Below are 20,820 nucleotides of genomic sequence, written 5' to 3'. Positions count from 1 at the left end.
TAACTAAGCAAACTAAGACTTACACTAGATAATTACTGCAGTGATTACGATGTTTTGGATGGTAACAGGTTATTTAACCATAACTGATGCTGTGAGGAGCTTAACCAACCATGTTAGAAGACATATCCTGTGGTTGTGAAAAACATGATACTGTTTTTCAGAAGGATTGAAAGGGTTATTGGTTTGCACCAGGCAAATAAAACAAATATGGAGATTGCTGAACCTAGTAACATTAGGTTTACACATTATTAAAGACCTTGAAGTATAATGGAGAACCATCATCTTCACCAAAGAAGTGTGGCTCCAGTTTGCTGAAGACCATAATGACTGGACTCTGGAACAATGAAAGTAGGACAGTGATGCGAGTAAGAGGAGAGGCAAATGAAGCAATACTCCCTACTGCCTACTGTACCAGCCTCTGGCTACAGTCTTATGATCTGGGTTTGGTTCAGTTGGTCAGGTCTTGATTCAGCAGCGTAATGTGACCCTGCAAAAAATGAGGTTAGCTGAGTACCTGAATACACTGAGCGGTCAGGTTTTCCCATCAGCGGATTTTTACTCCCTTGTTGGTGGTTCCAAGATGACAATGCCAGGATTCATCAGGCTCAAAGAGTAAAAGAGCGGTTTGGGAAGCATGACACATCACTTTTTGGCTTGGTAATCACAGAGTGCAGACCTTAATCCCATTAAGAATGTTTGGGATGCCCTGGAAAAGACTCTCCCATCATCAGTACAGGAGAAAAATAGTCCAAGTCTAGATGGAAATGAATGTTGTGACACTGCAAACTGAAACAACACCCCTCAAATCTGTGCCATCAAAGCTGGCCAAAAGAAATATAGCATGCATGATGTGAAAGTAGCTTTTTATTATCCAAAATGTTTAAGTATTGTCACCATCATGTATTTTAATAAATCCAGGCCATGGTTATCTTATGCAAACATACCTAAGTTGATTTTTTTTTTTTTTAAACTGCAATCTCAAAGACCGTCTTAAACAGTATGAAATTGGGACACAGCCCGGTTTTCAACTAAAAATACAACAAATGTTCCCCGCTTGCCGTTTGAGGGAGAAATTTGTTGGATGTTATGATACAGATTTCTCTTTTTTACTCTAACAATTTACTGCAAACTAAAAGAGAAAATCAGGACAGTTTAAACTTCAGAGGAAGAAAAGCTGTTAACTGCATTCAACTAACCTGCAGCACACCTTTAACACAGAGCTAAACAGTTCAGTGGGGCAGGCTTGCAAAAGGAAATTACTCAGATACGAATAATGTGCGCACTTGTGTGTTAAAAGCTGCTGTGTGGCTCAGTTACTGTCAGAAGCTTTTAGGGATAGCTTTGGGTTGGTAAACAGCCAGCAGCTTTAGGGAGGTCCCCTCAGCCTCCCACATACTACTAATCCGTGTGTGTGTGTGTGTGTGTGTGTGTGTGTGTGTGTGTGTGTGTGTGTGTGTGTGTGTGCCCGTGCGTGCGTGTGGACATTTTGTGCTTGACCTGAAGACAGCTACAATGAACACTGTGTAGCATCGACCGCAAAGCTTCTTAGCCTGTGATAGGGTGAGACTGAGCCCACAATAGCACTGTAATACCACAGCAGACACAGACAAACACACACGGAGAAAGAGAGAGGGAGAGAGAGAGGATTTAGTGGTTTCATTAAAAGCAGATCTAGTTTAATTCACAGGCTCCAAAGTTGAAGTGAGACTCGGCGTCTGTGTCTAATCTCACATCTCTTTATAGGAATCTGTTTCTCTCTCACAGTCACAAACACACTGTGCTCCCACACTCTCCCCATACGTCCTCTGTCTTCCTGTGCGGTCTGCGATCCATCCCCACCTCCTCTGCCTCTTTCTGTCTCCGCGCTTAACGTGGCAACCCCGAGCAGACCGAACCTTCCTTTGCTTCTTCCGCCTCCACCCGGGATTCAGCCTCACCAAAGGGCTTTGTTATCACCCAGCCCATCCTGTGGTGAATCCACGTGGTTAGAGGACACCACAAATTGAGTATGAGGGAGAGAAAATGATTGAGAAGTGAGTTTGTTTTTGGACTTCAAAACGTTTCCACCTTTAACCTGCAACCGGATCAATTTGATCAAACTCTGTGCCAAGCCAAACATTTTACTATAACACAAACAGTCTGTGTCTGTTTACCTAAAAACTCCTCTTACAAGATCGGGAGTGGTGCAAACAACATTGGTACACAAGTACATCTTAGGCCCTGAAGGTTCTCATCTATATCAGACATTATAATGTCATCATGTTGCCAGTTTCCAAGAGGATAAAATAATCCATTTGCAGCTTTTATGCATCTATAACACCTAAAGGCGCTGTATCATTGACATTTCACAACAATAACTAATTTCTAATTTATAGCAACAAATTGATTGATGCTTGATATATTCATCAGCATCATCATGTTACCTAGCAACCACATAACAATGGACTAAAAGACGGACAGACCAAACAATACTGTAGCATGCGTATTTACTTGGTGTTCAAACTTGTAGAATCTTATTTTAAAATTCTAGCAGATTCCCAAAACATTCGCAAGACACCACATGTTCACTCTGAATTTTGAGGTAATGTGTATTGAATGATAAAACAAACTTTTTAATTTATATTAACATTGTTAATAATTTTTTATATTTTGCATATTTAATGGAGTCTTTTACTCAGTGCAACCAATATGTTGCTCCAATAATAATCTAATATAATTGTTTAATATATGATGGGATTTTATTTCCCGTGTAACCTACCATATAAAGTACCATGGTGGGGTATAAACATAAATACAGAAGCTCAAAGGTTCCAAAAGTGACTTTTATTGGATTCTGACAAATTCCTTATACAGCTGATCTGAAAAAAGTTGATGAATGATGAAATCTTTTATGTATCAGCACATAGCAAAAATGAATGATGAATGGAAAGAAACCATACAGTTTATGATATGCAGTTGGGCAAATAATTATTTGATCACCCACTGGATTTGCAAGTTTGCTCACTTCCAAAGAAATGAACAATCTCTAGTTTTTACTATAGTTTCAATTTAATGCAGAGAGAGAGAGATATCAACTGAAAATCCAGAAAAAACACATTACAACACATTACATAAAAGAGACTTGCTAGACCACTCAATGACTTTAATTTGCTTCTTCTTTATCCACTCCTTTGTTGCCTTGGTGATATTTTTTGGGTCAGTGTCATGCTGTCATGACACATCCACGACCCATCTTCAGTGTTCTGGCTGAAGGAAGGAGGTTCATTCATTGTTCCCTCAAGGCAATGAAATCCTCCTGTACCCTTAGCAGAAAAACAAAACCATAATGTTTCCACCTTCATGCTTGACTGTGGGGATGGTGTTCTTTAGGTCATACTCAGCATTTCTCCTCTTTCCAACTTGGCAGATGAAGATGACACCAAAGAGTATTATTTTGATTTCATTTGACAACAGCACTTTTTCCCAAGCCTTTTCTGAATCATTAGATGTTCACGGGCAAACTTAAGACAGACCTCTACATATACCTTCTTGAGTAGGGAGACCCCGTCGATGCTGCACAGTGTAGTGTGTTACCAGTGGTGTTCTTGGTGACTTTGGTCCCAACTGTCTTCAGGTCATTACCAAATTACCAAATCTACCACCTTTTTCATGATCGTCCTAACCCTGTGATTCAAGATCTTGCCTTGCACAGACTGAGTGCAATTGATGGTCATTTTATATTTCTTCCATTTCCTAATATTCACACTAGTGGTTGTCACTTTCTAACCAAGCATCTTGCAGATGGCCTTGTAGCTCACTATGCCTTGTGCAAGTCTACAATCTTGTAATTTGTGTGCCACATGGACACACAGCCAATTTGTGGGAGCCAAAATTCAGACTGTGTTGATTCAAATACTTATTTTACTCAATGACATGCAAATCAATTTATACATTTTATGTAATGTGTTTTTTTTTCTGGATTTTTGGTTGATATTCTGTCTCTCTACACTAAAATACGAATAACATAAACAGAGACTGTTCATTAGAGTGTATGCATGTTGCAAGTTATGGACATGATGTTATTACTTCCATCTGATAGCAGTATAAATCACTGCAGATGGTTTGAAGTTCCTTCTACCATTAGAGAAAGCCAAGAGCATCCCAAAGCTTACTCCTATGGTTCTACTCTACCCATTAATTAAGAGACCCTTCAGCAGCCACACATGTATTCAGTCTGTGTTACACTCATAACAAAGAGAGAGGTTACAGGGGCTGGACTGCAACTGGGCCCCAGACTAAAACAAGTACACAAACAAGATACACAAGCAGGGTATGTTAACAAGAAACAGATGAAACTAATCAGGGACAAGTTAATAGATCACAAAGTAGTGACAACTAAGGAAGCAAAACAACACATTGGGACACACAGGGAAAGTAATACTTTCAAAATAAAAAAGGGAACACAAAGAATAATCACAATTCAGTAAACCTAAATAAGACAGCTGCTGTGACCTGAATGTAGAAGATTGCAACACAACAACAGACTTACACAGACTAACAAACTTCAGCAAGTTTTTTTTGTTTTTTCTTTCGTTAGATATTCTTCTCCGTGCCAATCAATGCAAACTTTTGCCTTTTTGAGTAACTTCTCTTTTATTGATCTCCAGCTGTTACTGTAGTAAAAAAAATGTAAGCTGCAGAAAGCGTTCAAAGCCGGGATGGCTCACTTGATCGTCCTGCTGGGCTTTAACTTTCAGCCCTGTAATAAAATGTTTAACTTGTCTTCATTTTCTCCTTTGCTACTGCACCCCCACCTCATTACTGTCCTCTTTTGTTTCTCTCCCTTCCCACCATCTCATCTCTCTGATGTTTCCACATCACTGACGTGTTGCATGTGTATCCCTCATAGACAAAGACGAGTGCAGCAAGGACAACGGCGGCTGCCAACACGAGTGCATCAACACGGTGGGCTCCTACATGTGTCAGTGTCGCCATGGCTTCGTGTTGCATGAGAACAAACATGACTGTAAGGAAGGTGGGTTTCATGTGCATTCACACCCACACACACACTGGCATAAAAGCACCAGAGCGCACGTGCATGCTGTCGCGCATCCACACAAGCATGTGCTCATTCATAAGAATAGCCATCATCCATCGCACAGCTCACACGCTGTCTACACACATCCACATGACAGCGGGCTTTACATTTGAGGGATTTTTTTCTTTGGTTTATATTTTTTTCACATAAAGGGACAGTTCACCCCAAAATCCAAATTCATGTATTTGTTTCTCTGGCCTGTGGCACTATTTATTCATCTAGATTGTTGAAGTGAGAGTTGTCCAGTTTTTGGGATGTCCGCTGTAGAAAAATGAATGCCTTATCCTGAATATAATAAAACCTTATGGCATTTCCCTTGGAGTGTGCCCCAGTGAAAAAGGAAATTGAAAAACTCAGCAGGAATGTCTTTTTTCTGAAATCATGACCTTGCTTTTTTTCTGTCAAAGTACACCCAGCAACCAAAGAAGGCATGCAGCTAGCTAACATTAAAGCTCAGAGGGGAGACGCCATCAGTGTTTACATCCTGTCACGCTGTCAGTCGCATGAGCCTCGGGACAGGTAGAGGCATTCTTCCTGTTGGGTAATGAAAAGCTTGGCAGACAGAAAGAAAATAGGTGCTGGGTGAACCTGCTTAGACCAAAACAATGCAGAAAAATAAACAGCACTACAGCCCAAAGGGAACACAAATTTAAGGTTTTATATATCAGGACATATTACGAACAAATTAGTCCTCAGCAGGTCTTAAAATGAGGTAAATACAACCTCAGGTGAACTTCAAAACATGACATATTACACAACGTTACTATTTCTTTAACAAAAACTGAGACAAAATGCAGAAGGAGTCATCACATGATGTGAGATGATGTGAGAGACTGATAAAGTTACCACCAGCTGAGGTGTTTCTCCTAGCTAAGGAATGACGGGGCGCACTTTGTCTTTCACACACTGTTTCTGCATTTTTGTTAAATAAACAGTGTCATATGTCATGCATTGTTGTTCATCTCAGGTTGTATTTACCTCATTTTAAGAGCTGCTAAAGTCAAGATAACTTTTTAAAATTATGTCCTGATATGTAAAACTGTAGAACTGACAGAGACTACACTTTCTTTTTAATGTGACTGTGTATTCAGTTTTGGGGTGAACTGCTTGTTTAAGTTGCACACAGTCTTTCTTTAGGCTAATTAGTCTCAGCTTTTAAATCAAAAAGTGTCAAGTGTTCACCTCATTGACTTGATATGTCCTATCCTGGAACAATAAACACAACCCTCTACCAGGGGAGATTTAGGACAACATCACCAAAAATTAAAAACGTAATTATATATTAAGAGTATTTATTTTGTGTAGTGAGAGTAAAAATGAAACAGCTTTCACATTGACATTTACTGGCCCTGAAGGGCAGTTGGCTTACACTGGACTCACTTGGACTTTTCTTAAAGGACATTCCTGAAACAGAAACACACCAAGTCCAAATTAATTACCACAGAAATGTCCCACAAAAGTGTGACATTATAAATTATATGTAGGGGATTAAATTCAGGAGATGGTCCACTCTGAACGACTTGATACTCTTGAACTTTTCTCAGATGACCTAAAAACCAGTTGGCAGTCTCTAAAACTCTGTTCACTGTGATGTGTGTGAGAAACGGACAAAGGGTGGAAAAAAGTTTTAGTTTGACAGAAAACATTATTTATTAAAAGTTATTTGCACTTTCACACACACACACCCTGCTGAATGGACATATTATACACAACTCTTTGAAGTTGAACTTTTGAACACGTACACACACACTCACAACATCAGCACTGACATACACACCTCACTAAAGACTCCCCGTGATGCTCATAAAAAGACTCATGTTTCAAACATCTGGGACCTTGAAAGCTTTGCGTGTAGCGTTGTCTTCCTGTGTGTACATGTGTGTTTATATGTGCACAACACCAGTGTAAGCTAGCCTTGCCGTGTCATACTAATTCATATTCCCGTCACACGGCCTGTGCCCCTGTTTATATACATACATGAGCTTCAGCGTGTTTGAGAAGATTTCAGCAATTGTTGTTACACCCTGGATTCATCATTAAGCACAATTGTTACACACCATTATGGCTTTTCACATCAGTGGGAAATATAAAAAATGACACACTGCATCCTTTAAAGTCTCAGGGATCTCATTTTAAACTCTTGCAATGACTTTGAAACTGTTAGTTTCTACCAGCAACTTGATCAGATTGTACCCATGGCTCTATCTGTAACATAAGATGTTACACTCTTCTGTAAAAACAAAACTGTGTGGAGATTTTGACATCTGTATGTGATACTTTGCATGCTAGGGAAAAAAAGCTTTTTCAGGCCCATGTGTTGTTCTTGTGGATGCCATTTCATGCTGTACATGAGTTTGGTTTTCCTGAGAAATAAAAGCCATCACCTTCAAACACATCGTCTTTGTCGTGTGCATGCCTTTTGCCTCCCCGCACCTTCATAAAGCAATAGCATTTGTCTCATTAAAATCGAATGCATGAAAATGCCATGTGTGACTGTGTGTGGGCTGCTCTGGACAGCTTTAACCTGAGACAGACTCCAGGAGGAAAGTAGTCAGTGTTAACAAGCAGCTCCTGTGTGTTCCCAGACTCGTCCATCAGTGACAAATGAAGTGCAGCTGATATTTTTCAGTACGCTTTCTGAGATTCTGTGGCAACAAAGAGCTGACTGCTGAGTAAGATTTTCTATACTGTAATGAGTAGTCATCAGGAATGAAACAAAAACCACTGAGTTTGATACTTCTCCAATGAATGCAATGGTGTTTGGAAAAGCATTCAATCTTAAACAGACTCTGAATGTTACATGTGCAGGTATGGTTACACAAATGTACACTATTTGTCAGTCTAAACTCACTGAATGCATATAGAAAGCATCCAGGCCCACCTCCTCTCCCAAATCCAAAATAATGATATGGTGGTTACTTTAATTACTGTATACAAATAAATAGTGTACCTATATAAATGTACTCAGCTATTCTGTTACCACTACAGTTATGCTCTATCATGTTGCTGTTTAGGTGTAAGCTTTTCAGTTCTTTAAGCAGTTCTGTATGCCGGTACAGTATAGAAAGTGCAAAGGTCCCACTGCAGTGTTTGTGCAAAGCTTGCTGCCAATTTCAAGTGAAACCCACTCTGAACTTGTCACCAGGATGTGCTTCTTTGAAATCTTCTTCTCTCATTTAGTTCTTGTGTTTCTCTCCTTCCTGTTCCTTTTCCATTTCCTCTGACCTTTTCCTGTGCAGCCATGATTTTTAAACTTCCTCTCTGTGTGTGCTCTTGCGTGTTTGTGTGTGTGCCTCCAGCCGAGTGTGAGCATAAGATCCACAGTCCCAGTGGGACCCTGAGCAGCCCAAACTGGCCAGACAAGTACCCCAGCCGGAAAGAGTGCACCTGGGACATCACAGCCACACCGGGACACAGAGTCAAAATTGTAAGTGTGCATCACGTAAAAACGGGTTCAACATTGTCAGGCTTTTCTTTCTCTGTGTGTTTTTCCTGGAAATCACAGGAATGCCACCCCACTGTAACGACGCACCGTTCTGTCTGTGGGGTCATCTTGTATGTTAAAGCCTTGGGTTGGCTTCTCCTCTTGCTACACAGTCTTCTCCTTTCGTGTTCCACTTATGAAACCCAAATGTGAATGAGGGAGAAAGTGCATGTTTGTATATTTGGGCTAACTGTGAGTGAGTGTTCATGCATTAGAGAAAGGCCTTGGGCAGTGGCCATCTGTGTCAGTGTGCCTTTCTATGCCTGTGTATGCATGTGTGCTGCCTACACACACACACACACACACACACACACACACACACACACACACACACACACACACACACACACACACACACACACACACACACACACACACACACACACACACACACACACACACACACACACATACATACAAAGTCTTTTGCGTATTTTCTAATTTGGTGCACATGTATGTATTTATAAGACACCATTAAAATTGAGCTCCAGTACCATTTGGTGAAGTGTTTGTTTCTGCTGCAGAAACTCAGACATTTCAGTGTTGCCTCTCTAGAGAAGGTGATGTGAGAATTGCAAACTAAGCATAGTTTTAGCTCCAAGACAAATCTGAATGGTTATTTGGTCCTTGGCAGTTTAGGAAGTCATTTAAAGGGAGAATATCTGACTCTGAACTTTTTCTTGATGGAGGTGATGCCAGGGGCAATGATAATGGTCTTTCTGTGTGGAGTTTGCATTTCTCCCCATGCTTGCATGGGTTCTCTCTGGGTACTCCGGCTTTCTCCCACAGTCCACAGACACGCAGTTTGTGGAGTCAATTGATGATTCTAAATTGCCCATAGGTGTGATTGGTTGTCTGTCTCTCTGCATTAGCCATGCAACAGACTGGCGACCTATCCAGGGTGTACCCCTGCCTTTTCAGCCCCCCTGAATTGGATAAGTGGAAGAGAATGGATGGACAGAGATGAAGACATGTCAGAACAACAAAACAGAAAACCAGTGATGACATACAATCTTTGTTTTCTTTCACTTCAGATGATAAAATGACAGCTGATGTTTGTCTTCAGCTTCTAAAAATGTTCATCTTGACCAAACATTTTATTTAAGAACGTAATAAAGCACAACACAGGTGCACTAAAACATGTTGAGATGATGCTGTGAAGAAGAAATAACCTTACTTTACATCATGACTGCTTTCACTGTTTGGCCAAGAAATGTTGCAAAAAGATGATTATTTGTAACTGTCTCTTAAATATATTAATAATTTAGTTTATCAATTTCAAAAGTTCAGAAAATAGCGCAGTCCACCAAAGATAAACTATAACATGTATTGTGACTTGTTACGAATATTAGTAAGACTTCTCAATTATGAAGCCAAAATTGGTTTGAGTTTTAGTGGCATTTAAGGTTAAAGAATGGCTTTAATCTGTTAATTATTGCAGCCTTCAAGTAACTTTCTGTTAGTTGACTGTTAGAATACTACTTTTACTTTCTAAAGGTATGAACGTCATAAGTGCAGAGCTCAAATTTGGTCTCACAAGGGACTAAATAACGGGAGGAGCAACCTGGCCTCTAATTGGCTTGTGGAGTTGTGTTCTGAATCAGTACTCCTGCAGTACTGGTTAGAATTTAATCATATTTACACAAAATAACCACCTAACACAGGGGTGTCAAAGATAAGGTTCAGTGGCCACAATCAGACTGACACTAGACTCCAATCTGGCCCACTGAATGACTGAAAATGTGAATGCCGGTATACATGTTAGACATTTTATTGTAGTTTTACAGCTTTTACTACTGATAAAATCATCCTCCATGGCCATTCATACTACACCAAATTAAACAATTAGATTACAGAAAAGTTCTTTTTTTTCACCATCTACTCTAGAACTACTATGAGTCTACGGTGCAAAAGAGACATTTTCTGTAAAATAACAAAAACTTTGTTTAATATATACTACGAGCTGCAGGAATTTCTCCATAATTTTACACCTTTATTTTTCACAGTTTAATCTGACGTTGTGTTCTTATGTAGAAAAAAGAGAGAGGTAAATTGTTGACATTGTGAGGCAGCATGGTGGTGTGGTTAGCACTGTTGCCTTGCAGCAAGAAGTTCCTAAGTTTTACAAGAAGTTTGCATGTTCTCCCCGTGTTTGCATGGGTTCTCTGCGGGTAGTCTGGCTTCCTTCCATGTCCAAGGACATGCAGTTATTGGGGTTAGGTTAATTGGTGATTCTAAATTAGCCCATAGATGTGAATGGTTGTCTGTCTCTGTGTTAGCCCTGCGTCAGACTGGTGACCTGTCCAGGGTATATCCCGTCTCCAGGCCCCTCCAACGGTCCTGATAAGGATGAGCAGAAAAGAATGGATGCATTGTTGAAATTGCACTTCTTTATCTTATATCTTAAGATCTTAAGATATAAGAGATTAAATGTGTAGTAAAATTTCATTGCACTGACAGAAAGGGGAGTTTCACTGGCCGGCCCACCAGAGATCAAAGCATGACACCTACAATGTAAAATGTAATGCAAATGAGTTTAATATCCCTGCCCTAACAGGTCTTTATGCAGTCTGTGCTCAAGGTCAAGGTCGCATTTGTCATTTTAGAGGCAATAACCTGTGAATTGTGATTGATTATGAGCCAGATGAGCTACTGCGTCACCGATATTCTCGTATAAAAACACTGCCGTGAGCATATTTAAACAACAGGGTAGCGTGCCTGTGTTATCAGCTTGTCTAGCAAGGCTCATCCACTGTATGGGTGCACAAAACAGACACAGGAACCTGCTACAGCAATAGTCCACTTCTGTGACTAGCAGACCTCTGCCAGCTACAGTACAGCCATCTATGTCAGCCGCCCTCACCAAAACAGCCACTCTTTTAATCATGGATAATTTGAAGTCTTAATGCAATTTAAATGGGGGATAAAGCTGTTTATTTCAGATGTAATGTAGATGTTGGGCTTTTTATCGTGAAGGTCTGTGTGGATTGACTAACTTTTCAAACAATCCTTGTGTTGGCTTCATGTTTCAGCTCCAGAGGCTGGTCCTCACAAAGATTTCAAAGAAAAAAAATAATAAAAAAAATACAGAAGATGGAAATCACTCACATGCTCACATTTACACAGGATGCTTTAGATAATCCTCCTAAAGTCATGTTCCCATGCATGTGTCTCTCTCTCTCACACACACACACACATGCACACACACACACACCCTGCTGAAAGGATGCATTATACATTTGGCTCTTCACCTTACTTCCACTCTGCAGCCACAATATGGGCTTGTTATCAAAACTGTCATCCACCGTCATTTAGTTTTTGATAATCTCTAATGACCGCTTATGTAACCAAAACACATTACATCATCATCTGCGATAGCACAGTTACGAGGTTTTGCTCCCGTTTTGAACGTAACTTTGTAACTTTATGTGATTCAAATGATACTAAATACACACTCCTTTGTTTTTATGTTTTTAATATTACTTGTTGTTTTGTGCACTTTAGCTTTACATATATCTGTGAGGACCAGTTTTAAATTTTAGACTTGAGGAGTGAGGGCACTTTTGTTTTTTTAGGGGGAGTTGAATTAGGTCAGGCATTAAAATTCATTTCATTTAGTGTTACAGATCAGCTTAGAAGCAGGGTAAGGGCTAAGGTTATGCATGGGTAAAGAGAGAGATCACACCAAAATCAAACCGATGTATTCCCCTTATGATGGATTTTGAGGGGGTTTTTGTAGTTGTATGTTAGCAAACTCTCTTTTCAATAAAGTCCTATGCATTTCAGTGAGTATGCACAAAGACATGAGTACAAATGTGTGCATATAATAAATAGGGGTGCTCTCTTTCTCCACAGTAATGACATCAAAGAAGGACATATAAAATGCCAGAAATCTGAACATGGCATTAGGATAATTTAATTATTCCTCACTCTGTCTGGCACACACACACACACAACTTGCCTGGATGTAGTACACGGCTCAAGTCAGACCATCAAACCAGTGTCTCGCTTGAGGTATGGTTAGAAACATCTGGAAGCCATCACGACCTCAGAATCAAACACTTCCCATCTGTGTAATGAAATCCACGCATCAGCCCACCTTCACCCTCCTTTCTGCTTCAACTCAGTTGGTTTATGGAAAAAAAGAAGAAAAAAAAAATCAGAGTGTTGTGATGGTTATGGTGACGTGACAGAGACAATCCAGTGTGTGACTGTGTGGGAGCGAGGCCTGCAAGGTGTTATGACTCAGCTCACGGTGACATGATTGGATTATAAATCGTGACACTGTGTACATGCTTGTCCGCGTGGAGGCATTGCATGGGCCGGGGGTTTCTTCTCTGACGCTTAGAAAGAAAATAGCATTTATTTTCTAAAACGAGATCGTATCAGTGAGTGACGTTTGATGAAGGAATGTTTGGAAAGATAGCCGACAGACTGATAGATTAACAGCCTAAACATGATATGCAGCATCCTGCATCTTTCATTAAAAAAAACAACCCAGTGTAATATATCATGCAGCACGGACAATGCCAGGAATTATTTTTAATCTGCCACAAATGGGAGAAAGAAAATGAAATCAGAAATAAATATGGGCTTGAGGATACAGTGTGTATTTTCTTTTGTATTGTGGCCTCAGCTAATTTTAATTACTTCCTAATAACTTCACTTTGCTTTGGGATTTTTTAGACTGACAGTACTATTGACCAGGGATGTTTGGGAAGCTTTAAGCATGCCCCTGACAGGCAGTCAGTTAGTTCATTGGGGACGGAATTTGGGTATCTAATGCTTAATTAAAACCCAATAACAGTGCAATAATGCATTTCCATTCCAGCTACATTAACTCATGTTTACTTCTCTGTGTTTAAGAAATGATTTGATGCTTAATGAAAGACTCACCGTGAAGATATTTCTTTATAAAAACAAACAATACATTTGGAAATAATCCATTCTCTTCCTTCAGTCTGCTCTTCTTTGTGTTTATTTTTTCCTTCAGCTCGCACATGTTGTCTACATTCCTGAGTTCTATAAATAATTCTTTAAAATAATAAAGCCCTCACATTTTCAGGCTTTGTAAACACTACAAAAATATTTTTTGTACCTACAAGCTTGTTGATCTCCGAGTTCTGCTCTTCGTGCCTCACATGGACAAATTTAATCTGCTTTACGGAGCCAAGCAAGCAGATAAAGTTAAGCCCTTTCCTTCAACAGCACCTGGATGAAGAAGTGAGATGGAAAAGTGACTTGAACAACTTTAGGGATTTTATTCGTGCCGTTCTCCAACTAATGTCGCTCAGAGAGACCGGTGAGGGACCTCAGAATTGCCTGCCTGTTGCCAGGATGATACAAATTCAGGAAAAGAGAGATTAGATTAGTAGCGCAGCATCTTTATGAAAGGGTTCTTGCATATTTATAGATTTTTGGGAGAGTGTTGCCTTCACTGGATAGCAGAAACAGATCGAAAACAAAGGGAAAAGAGAGAAAGCGAAAGCAGCAAAATGAAATTCAGCAAAGATGTAGTGCCAAGAGTTAAATCAAGAACTCAGCTTTAGATGTAGTTTTCTTGACCTGCTACAAGGGTGACAAACATAAGGCCCAGGGGCAGAATCAACCCAACACAGACTCCAATCCGGCCCACTGAACAGCTTTGGAAAACATGAAGGAGCACATACATTTTGGACTTTTTACTTTAACAGCTTTTTCTATTGATAAAGACGCCCCCAATGCCCCATTCATATTCTACCAAAGTAATTAAGTAGTAGATAAACAATTACATGACAGAAAAGTAGATCCACGTTGAAAAAAGAGAGGACATAATCTGTGCATTAACAAAAACATCTTGTTTTAAATTTATTAAACAGTCTGGCCAATGACCAGAACTTCATCTAAAAGTTTAGAATAGAATAGAATAGAATAGAATAGAATAGAACAGAATAGAACAGAATAGAATAGAATAGAATAATCCTTTAATTGTCCCACAAGGGGAAATTTGGGTGTAACAGCAGCAAGAAAGACACATATACAAACAAACAGTACACAGGACACAGAACAGAAACATACACAATTTTTACATATTTACATCAAGGACAAGGACATTACACAATCATTTCTTACAGTTTAAGAGATGTGCTGACATATTTCTTTCTTTTATCACAGCAGCATTTCTTTATCATGTAGAAAACCTGAGACAAACTTCTACACACCAGACAAAAGGGGATTTTCACTGGTCCGGCCCATGATGTAAAACGAGTTGGACATCCGTGATCTAGCATATGACACCATAACCATGCTACCATCACTCAGAGCTGTAAAACCCTAAGATTCAATTCTCAGAGCGACAACTTACCAGTATTTTAGAATTAAAGCCATGCCTATTAATGAAATGAATTGCTTGGTAAAGACTGGTCACCTGCCAGCCAATCATGCAGATACGTGTGTAAGTTCATGATTTCATCAATAGAGAACTGTATCGACACCACCTTGTATTAAAGGTCGTTCTCAGCACTTTTGCGAATATCGGAAGTATCCTTTTGAGTATGTCTGGTAGCTCCTATAAGGTTCTTGTCCTAACACCCACTCATTCATTCATTTTCCGTCTCTGCCATTCTCCCCGCTTCCTTCTTTTCAGACCTTTAATGAGTTTGAGATCGAGCAGCATCAGGAATGTGCCTATGACCATCTGGAGGCGTTTGACGGGGACAGTGACACAGCGGCCATCTTGGGGCGACTGTGTGGCAGTAAGATCCCGGAGTCGCTGGTGTCCACTGGCAACAAGATGTACCTTCGCTTCATTTCTGACGCCTCAGTGCAAAGGAAGGGTTTCCAAGCTTCACACTCAACAGGTCTGTGGCCATATAAATATCCTTATGTAGTAAATAAAGCAGCATTTTAAGTCTGTTCTTGGAACACTGTGCAAGACCATATCTGTTGAGAGCATCACTCAAAGTCATCAGCTTAATCCTCTTGAAGTTAGGAGTAATGTCCCCCTCTAGTGGTTTTTAACAGCACGTGCATGCTGAAATAACCCTTCATGAAATCCAACTTTAGTTCTTCACTGCTGGGAAGAACAAAAAGTGCCCCCAAAACCCATTTTTTTCATACTTTTTTCTTTCTTTGTGCCTCTTTAGAGTGTGGAGGTCGGCTGAAAGCAGAAGCTCATCAGAAGAACCTTTACTCCCACTCCCAGTTCGGAGACAACAATTATCCGGGTCACACTGACTGCGAGTGGCTGCTGACGGCAGAACAGGGCTACGGCATCGAGCTCAGCTTCATTACATTTGAGGTGGAGGAGGAGGCCGACTGTGGTTATGACTACATCGAGCTCTATAATGGATATGATGCCAACTCACACCGACTGGGACGCTTCTGCGGTTCAGGGGTGAGTCACCGTTATTTTCAGGGAGGTCTCTGAGTTCTGTAAACTTGAAAGACTTGTGGAGGACTCGCCACATGTTTTAGTGGTCAACAATGAAACACTTCAGGTTAGACATGAGTTTGCTTTGGCACTTTGAGTCAGTGAAGCTTTAACTAGTTTTATAAATGTGCATTGTATTACTTTGCAATGTTAACTTTTGCAGCGTGCAGCGATTTATTGAAATGTGCAAACATACATAGGAAATGCAGTATATAAGGCAGTTTTAATGAGCTTGAAAGTCCACTTTTATTCTTCAACATAGCCTGAACTCTATCAGGCAGCTTTCTTTTCATTTCTTTAAGTAGTCTTCAGGAATAATTCTCCAGGCTTCTTGAAGGGCAGTCAAAGCTCCTCTTTGGATGATCCCACACTGCTTCAGTAATGGTGGGGAAGCCAGTCCATGATAGTGTTACATTGTGTGTTTTTCTATCCAGATATGCTTTTACTGCATTGACAGCGTGTTTGAGATCATTGTCATGCTAAAAATGAAGCTGTCTACCAATCAGACAATGTCCAGATGATATAATGCGTGGTGGAACCAAGTGTGATGATACATTACTGCATTCATAATTTCATCAATTTTGACACCTGTGCCATATTTTATAAATTCAACAAACAGGTTTCTCATAACAAATTGCCTAAATTTATGATTTAAGACTTGTTCTTTGCTAAGTTATCTGTTTTGTGTATATACAACACTGTTTCATCCATTGAGAAGGTGTTTTTTAATGCTTGAATGAATCAAATGTCAGTGTAAGTGGCTTAACAAACGAAAACAACATCATTATGAAAATGTTCAGGTACAAGGACTGAAAATTTGTGAAAAAGCAACCAATGTCCAATAAAAAAAAACTTTAAAAGACCTTCAGAAAGCCTGGATAAGTGTTGCTTAAAAGCACTTTAGAAAAGCACAAGAAAGTCTGGCTGCTTGGAAGCAAAATATATAGAAATTAGTCAAGACGTGGATCAAAACTTTTGCATAGTACTGTATACTGAAATATATAAAAACAACCTCTTTACTGTGTGTCTGTTGTCCCTTCCTCAGCCTAGAGAGGGGATTTACTCACCTGGAGATGCTATGCTGATCCGTTTCCATAGCGACGACACAATAAGCAAGAAGGGCTTCCACATCCTCTACACGAGCACCAAGTTCCAGGAGAACCTTCACACCAGGAAATGACTACAGTCGTAGCCCGTAACCTCTGACCTCTGTGCAGCCCCAGCCACTGTTACCCTGACCTTCACCACGGCAATGAGAAAAGTACAGCTCGTCCCCTCTTGGCCAGCTATGAGAAGAAGATGACTCTTCTGTGGATATCTGTCTCCCTCTGTGGCTCCACACAGGTCACTGCACTCCGAGATGAGACGGGGGAAAAAACATCGAGACTTATCAGCAAACACTTGGGGGATTGCGCTGATGACCGCGCGAGCTGTTTTCACGGAGGAGATGGTTTCGTTACCGCACATCAAAGCTATGTGATCAGTACAGGACGACAGGGTTGCAGGAGATCCATATAGATTCACTGAGATACCCGGAGCTGAACAAATGCAAATAAAAAGCACAAACACTAGTTTCATATTCGGAGATATAAACCACGGATGCCAAAGAAACTAAAGAACTTAAAAATGCATCCAAGGAGGGAGTCCAGAGTCTGGAACCGTGCGACGTACTGTGATCAGACGGCTGCTTATCACCCACAGTAACCCTCGACAAACTGCTGACAAACATTTTTATTGCCTTTGAGGCCTGGGAACTGGTCTCTTCAGCCCAGCTCAGAACGGCTGCAGATTATTTTATTCCATGTCTTTGTATCGTAAAACTCATTGTGTTTACTGTGTGTGTGCGCGTGCGTGCGTGTGTGTGTGTGTGTGGGGGGAGGGACAAAGAGGCTTGAGTCTGACCTTTGCCCTTTTTGTTGTTTTTCTTGCTTACAGCTTATGCAGATTGTGGAATAAAAGAAAATAAAGAATATTAAATGCAAATAAAGACTTCCAAAACAATGTGTGGTGTTAATGTTAAGCCTCACTGTAAGTTGTGGGTGTGTCCAGTTGCCCTTCCTCCACAGTGAACATGTGATTTTCTTTTTTTCTTCTTCTTCCCCAGTGGATAGCAGAAGGGAATATTTTACACAGCTGTCTCTTGAAAGTCAGTGACTGAAGGAGAGATTCCCATGGTGCTAAAAATAAAGAATACACTGAAAGACTGAATGGAGGCTTTCAAATGGAGACAGCGTGCAAACAGCACTCTGCAATCAACAGCACTAGTCCTATGGAACTACAATATTGCCTTAGAACCAAATGTATGCTATCGGACGTCGCTCTTACGCTCTTGCACAGGCGTCTCGTGTCGGAGCCATGTTTTGATTTGTTTGGTGAGATTGGTTTTATTGTAAAAAAAATAGCAACAACAAAAAAACATGGGACGTGAAGTCTGGGTGTGAGACGGTATCTGCAGTGCATGTGTGTTTGTGTCACTTTTGTGGTTACATGCACACACACTCGTGTTTTTTGTGCATTTAGGGGAAAAAGGACAATTCGAAGGATATGTGCTGCAAATGAGCTGCGTTGTTTCTCTTAGTGTGTTGTAGGTGATTCTAGAGCAAATGTGCGTGTGTGTCTTTTAAGTTGTGTGTTTTTAAGTTGAATCTCTCATTGCTGTATGTGCCAAGCTCCAGGTGACCCTGATCCCACTGTTAACTGTAGTTTTTGCTTTATCGTTCCACCTCTGGGTCTGACATGACGTCCTCTGCATCGGTCATTAAAATACACACAGGCTAAAGCCACACTCGTGTTGTCTTTGTCTTTTGTTTTTAAAGGAAATATTAATCTGTTCATAAAATCCCAGCGTTTACCCTGAGGTAGTTATCATGTGACAGCATGATATCCGATATCTGAAACCTTCTCACAGCATTACTTTCCCACTTTTTTGGGGATGGCAGAACATTTTCTGAGAATTTCAAATGAGTCTAAGACCAAACCTGACCCTAAATCCATTTTTGAGATAATAACCCATAATTTGGATTTATTTAAGTAAATACATCAAGATTCGGTGTCAGAAACAAGCTTCCATATGGATTTTCACTGAATTTGGTGATCAAATTTATAGTCATCAGACAATGAACCAGTTTTTGTGACTTCATCACTTATCCAGTGACATATATTGTATTTTATAAAACCTCAATTTAAGACTTGACTTGTTGACTGGGTCTGAGACTGTTGGGCAGCTGGGTCCTTTCTGTGCTGTCAGCAGGGGTCAGCCTGCATTCATTTAAATAACCTGCCACCAAAAATGGTTTAATGATGTTACAGCATCGTGTTTTACCAACACGATCACTTTTAGTGATCATTTTAAAAAGGTTTTCAGAGAAACTTCAGAGAATGCTTTTGGGAACAAAGTAAAACATAAAGCCCTGTGACTTTCAGAAGGGCAGAAACCTATTTAAGGTATGTCTTATAGGGCAGTGGATCACAGAGCTAACACACAGGGAGAAAAACAATCACAGTCAAGTCAACAAGCACCTCTCTGGACTCTGGGAGCAAACCCACACTGGCAGTACAGATGAACTCTATCTTTGTTACTGGATTAAATTTAAATTTCATTGTTCAATAATTGTTTATATATAAAAGAAAAAACAAAGTCGTGGATCATCAGTTCTATTTGTCATGCTGAAAATATGAATTCCTCATTGTCCTCTAACAGGGACTTGCACAAATTATCAATTATTAAATTGTGGAAGATTTGTCTTGGTTTGACAAGTTGCCATGGAAACATAAGGGTTTCTCATACATGCTGTTTTTTCCATTATTACTTTTGACCCTGACACCTTGTTCTTGACCTTTGGATGCAGTATGCACCTGCAGCTCAAATGCCTACTTTCTACCTTTCCGCATTTCGAGATGAATTCCTGATTTGTGTCTTCTTATAGTCTTTCGATGCTTTATTCTCTGGCTTCAACTCTTAATTCAAACACTGCTATTTGTATATTTAACGATGCTTACACAACTGCCAGAGCGGGAGACGTGATTGGACAGCTGCTGATCACACAGGAACGTCATCACAGAGCTAAGTAACAGTCGTCCAATGAGATTTTGGACTTTGACGCTACTAAATAATTTTGTACTTTTAAATAAACTGGTAAAAAAATCTGTAAGTATTCAAGTGGCGCACACTCCGCATAAAAACACACAGCCACAGAGAACAGCAGTCCACTCTCTCTTGTGAATGAGTTTTTTCTGTCTTTGTGGGACTCCTGTAAACATTAAAAAACCCGCAGCTTTCAAGCATGAGAAGATCTTAACTCATCTTACCTTTATAGGATCAATTTAATGAGCTTCACTTGTCTCTCATTCGGCGCAACAAACTCCCAACAGTTTGATTCCGCTGCTTTACCAGGAGACAACCACTAGAGTGCGCCCTTAATGAGTTTTTTAAAGGTCAGAGCCCCCAAAAATAAAAGAAATAAATTTTTTATTAGAAATCTGTTTTTCTGGTATTCTCCCAGATGAACACGACACTGATTAGAAATATTTAAAACTCTTGAATAATCTTTTGAAGGCAAACAAGGCTGTTAATTTTTCATCATGGTGAAAACTTTCATGTACATGCTGTACAACACTTTTTACACTTTTTAGTCTTTAAAATGAGAAAATTAAACCATAAACTTCTGGACACCTTAAAGCGTCCCTTCATGCTTGTTTCCCAATATTGCTGCAGTAGTGTGTTAGAGCTGTGTTTGTCTCCACCTACAGTTCACCCAGAGAACTGCAGCCAGACTGATGTAACCATCTCTCAACGTTTTAGGGTGAAAAACGAGCAAACATCACGCTTTCTTGTACACTGGTCCAAAA

At 40.0% G+C, this 20,820-nt stretch overlaps 1 protein-coding gene across 2 annotated transcripts in view; it reads left to right on the top strand.

Annotated features, from left to right (window-relative positions):
- tll1 (tolloid-like 1) overlaps positions 1 to 18,749 on the top strand; it is a 57,133-nt gene extending 38,384 nt beyond the window's left edge. For both annotated transcript variants that reach the window (XM_039612916.1, XM_031757316.2), the window contains 5 exons: positions 4,889 to 5,014; positions 8,377 to 8,504; positions 15,187 to 15,400; positions 15,686 to 15,936; positions 17,018 to 18,749. In XM_039612916.1, the coding sequence (XP_039468850.1) occupies positions 4,889 to 5,014; positions 8,377 to 8,504; positions 15,187 to 15,400; positions 15,686 to 15,936; positions 17,018 to 17,152 (854 nt within the window). In that variant the 3' untranslated portion in view covers positions 17,153 to 18,749. The remainder of the gene's footprint in view (positions 1 to 4,888; positions 5,015 to 8,376; positions 8,505 to 15,186; positions 15,401 to 15,685; positions 15,937 to 17,017) is intronic.
- The last annotated feature ends 2,071 nt before the right edge of the window (positions 18,750 to 20,820 follow it).

The sequence above is a fragment of the Oreochromis aureus genome, linkage group 6, assembly GCF_013358895.1.
Source record: "Oreochromis aureus strain Israel breed Guangdong linkage group 6, ZZ_aureus, whole genome shotgun sequence".
Taxonomy (NCBI): domain Eukaryota; kingdom Metazoa; phylum Chordata; class Actinopteri; order Cichliformes; family Cichlidae; genus Oreochromis; species Oreochromis aureus.
This window is presented reverse-complemented; position numbering and strand designations above follow the sequence as displayed.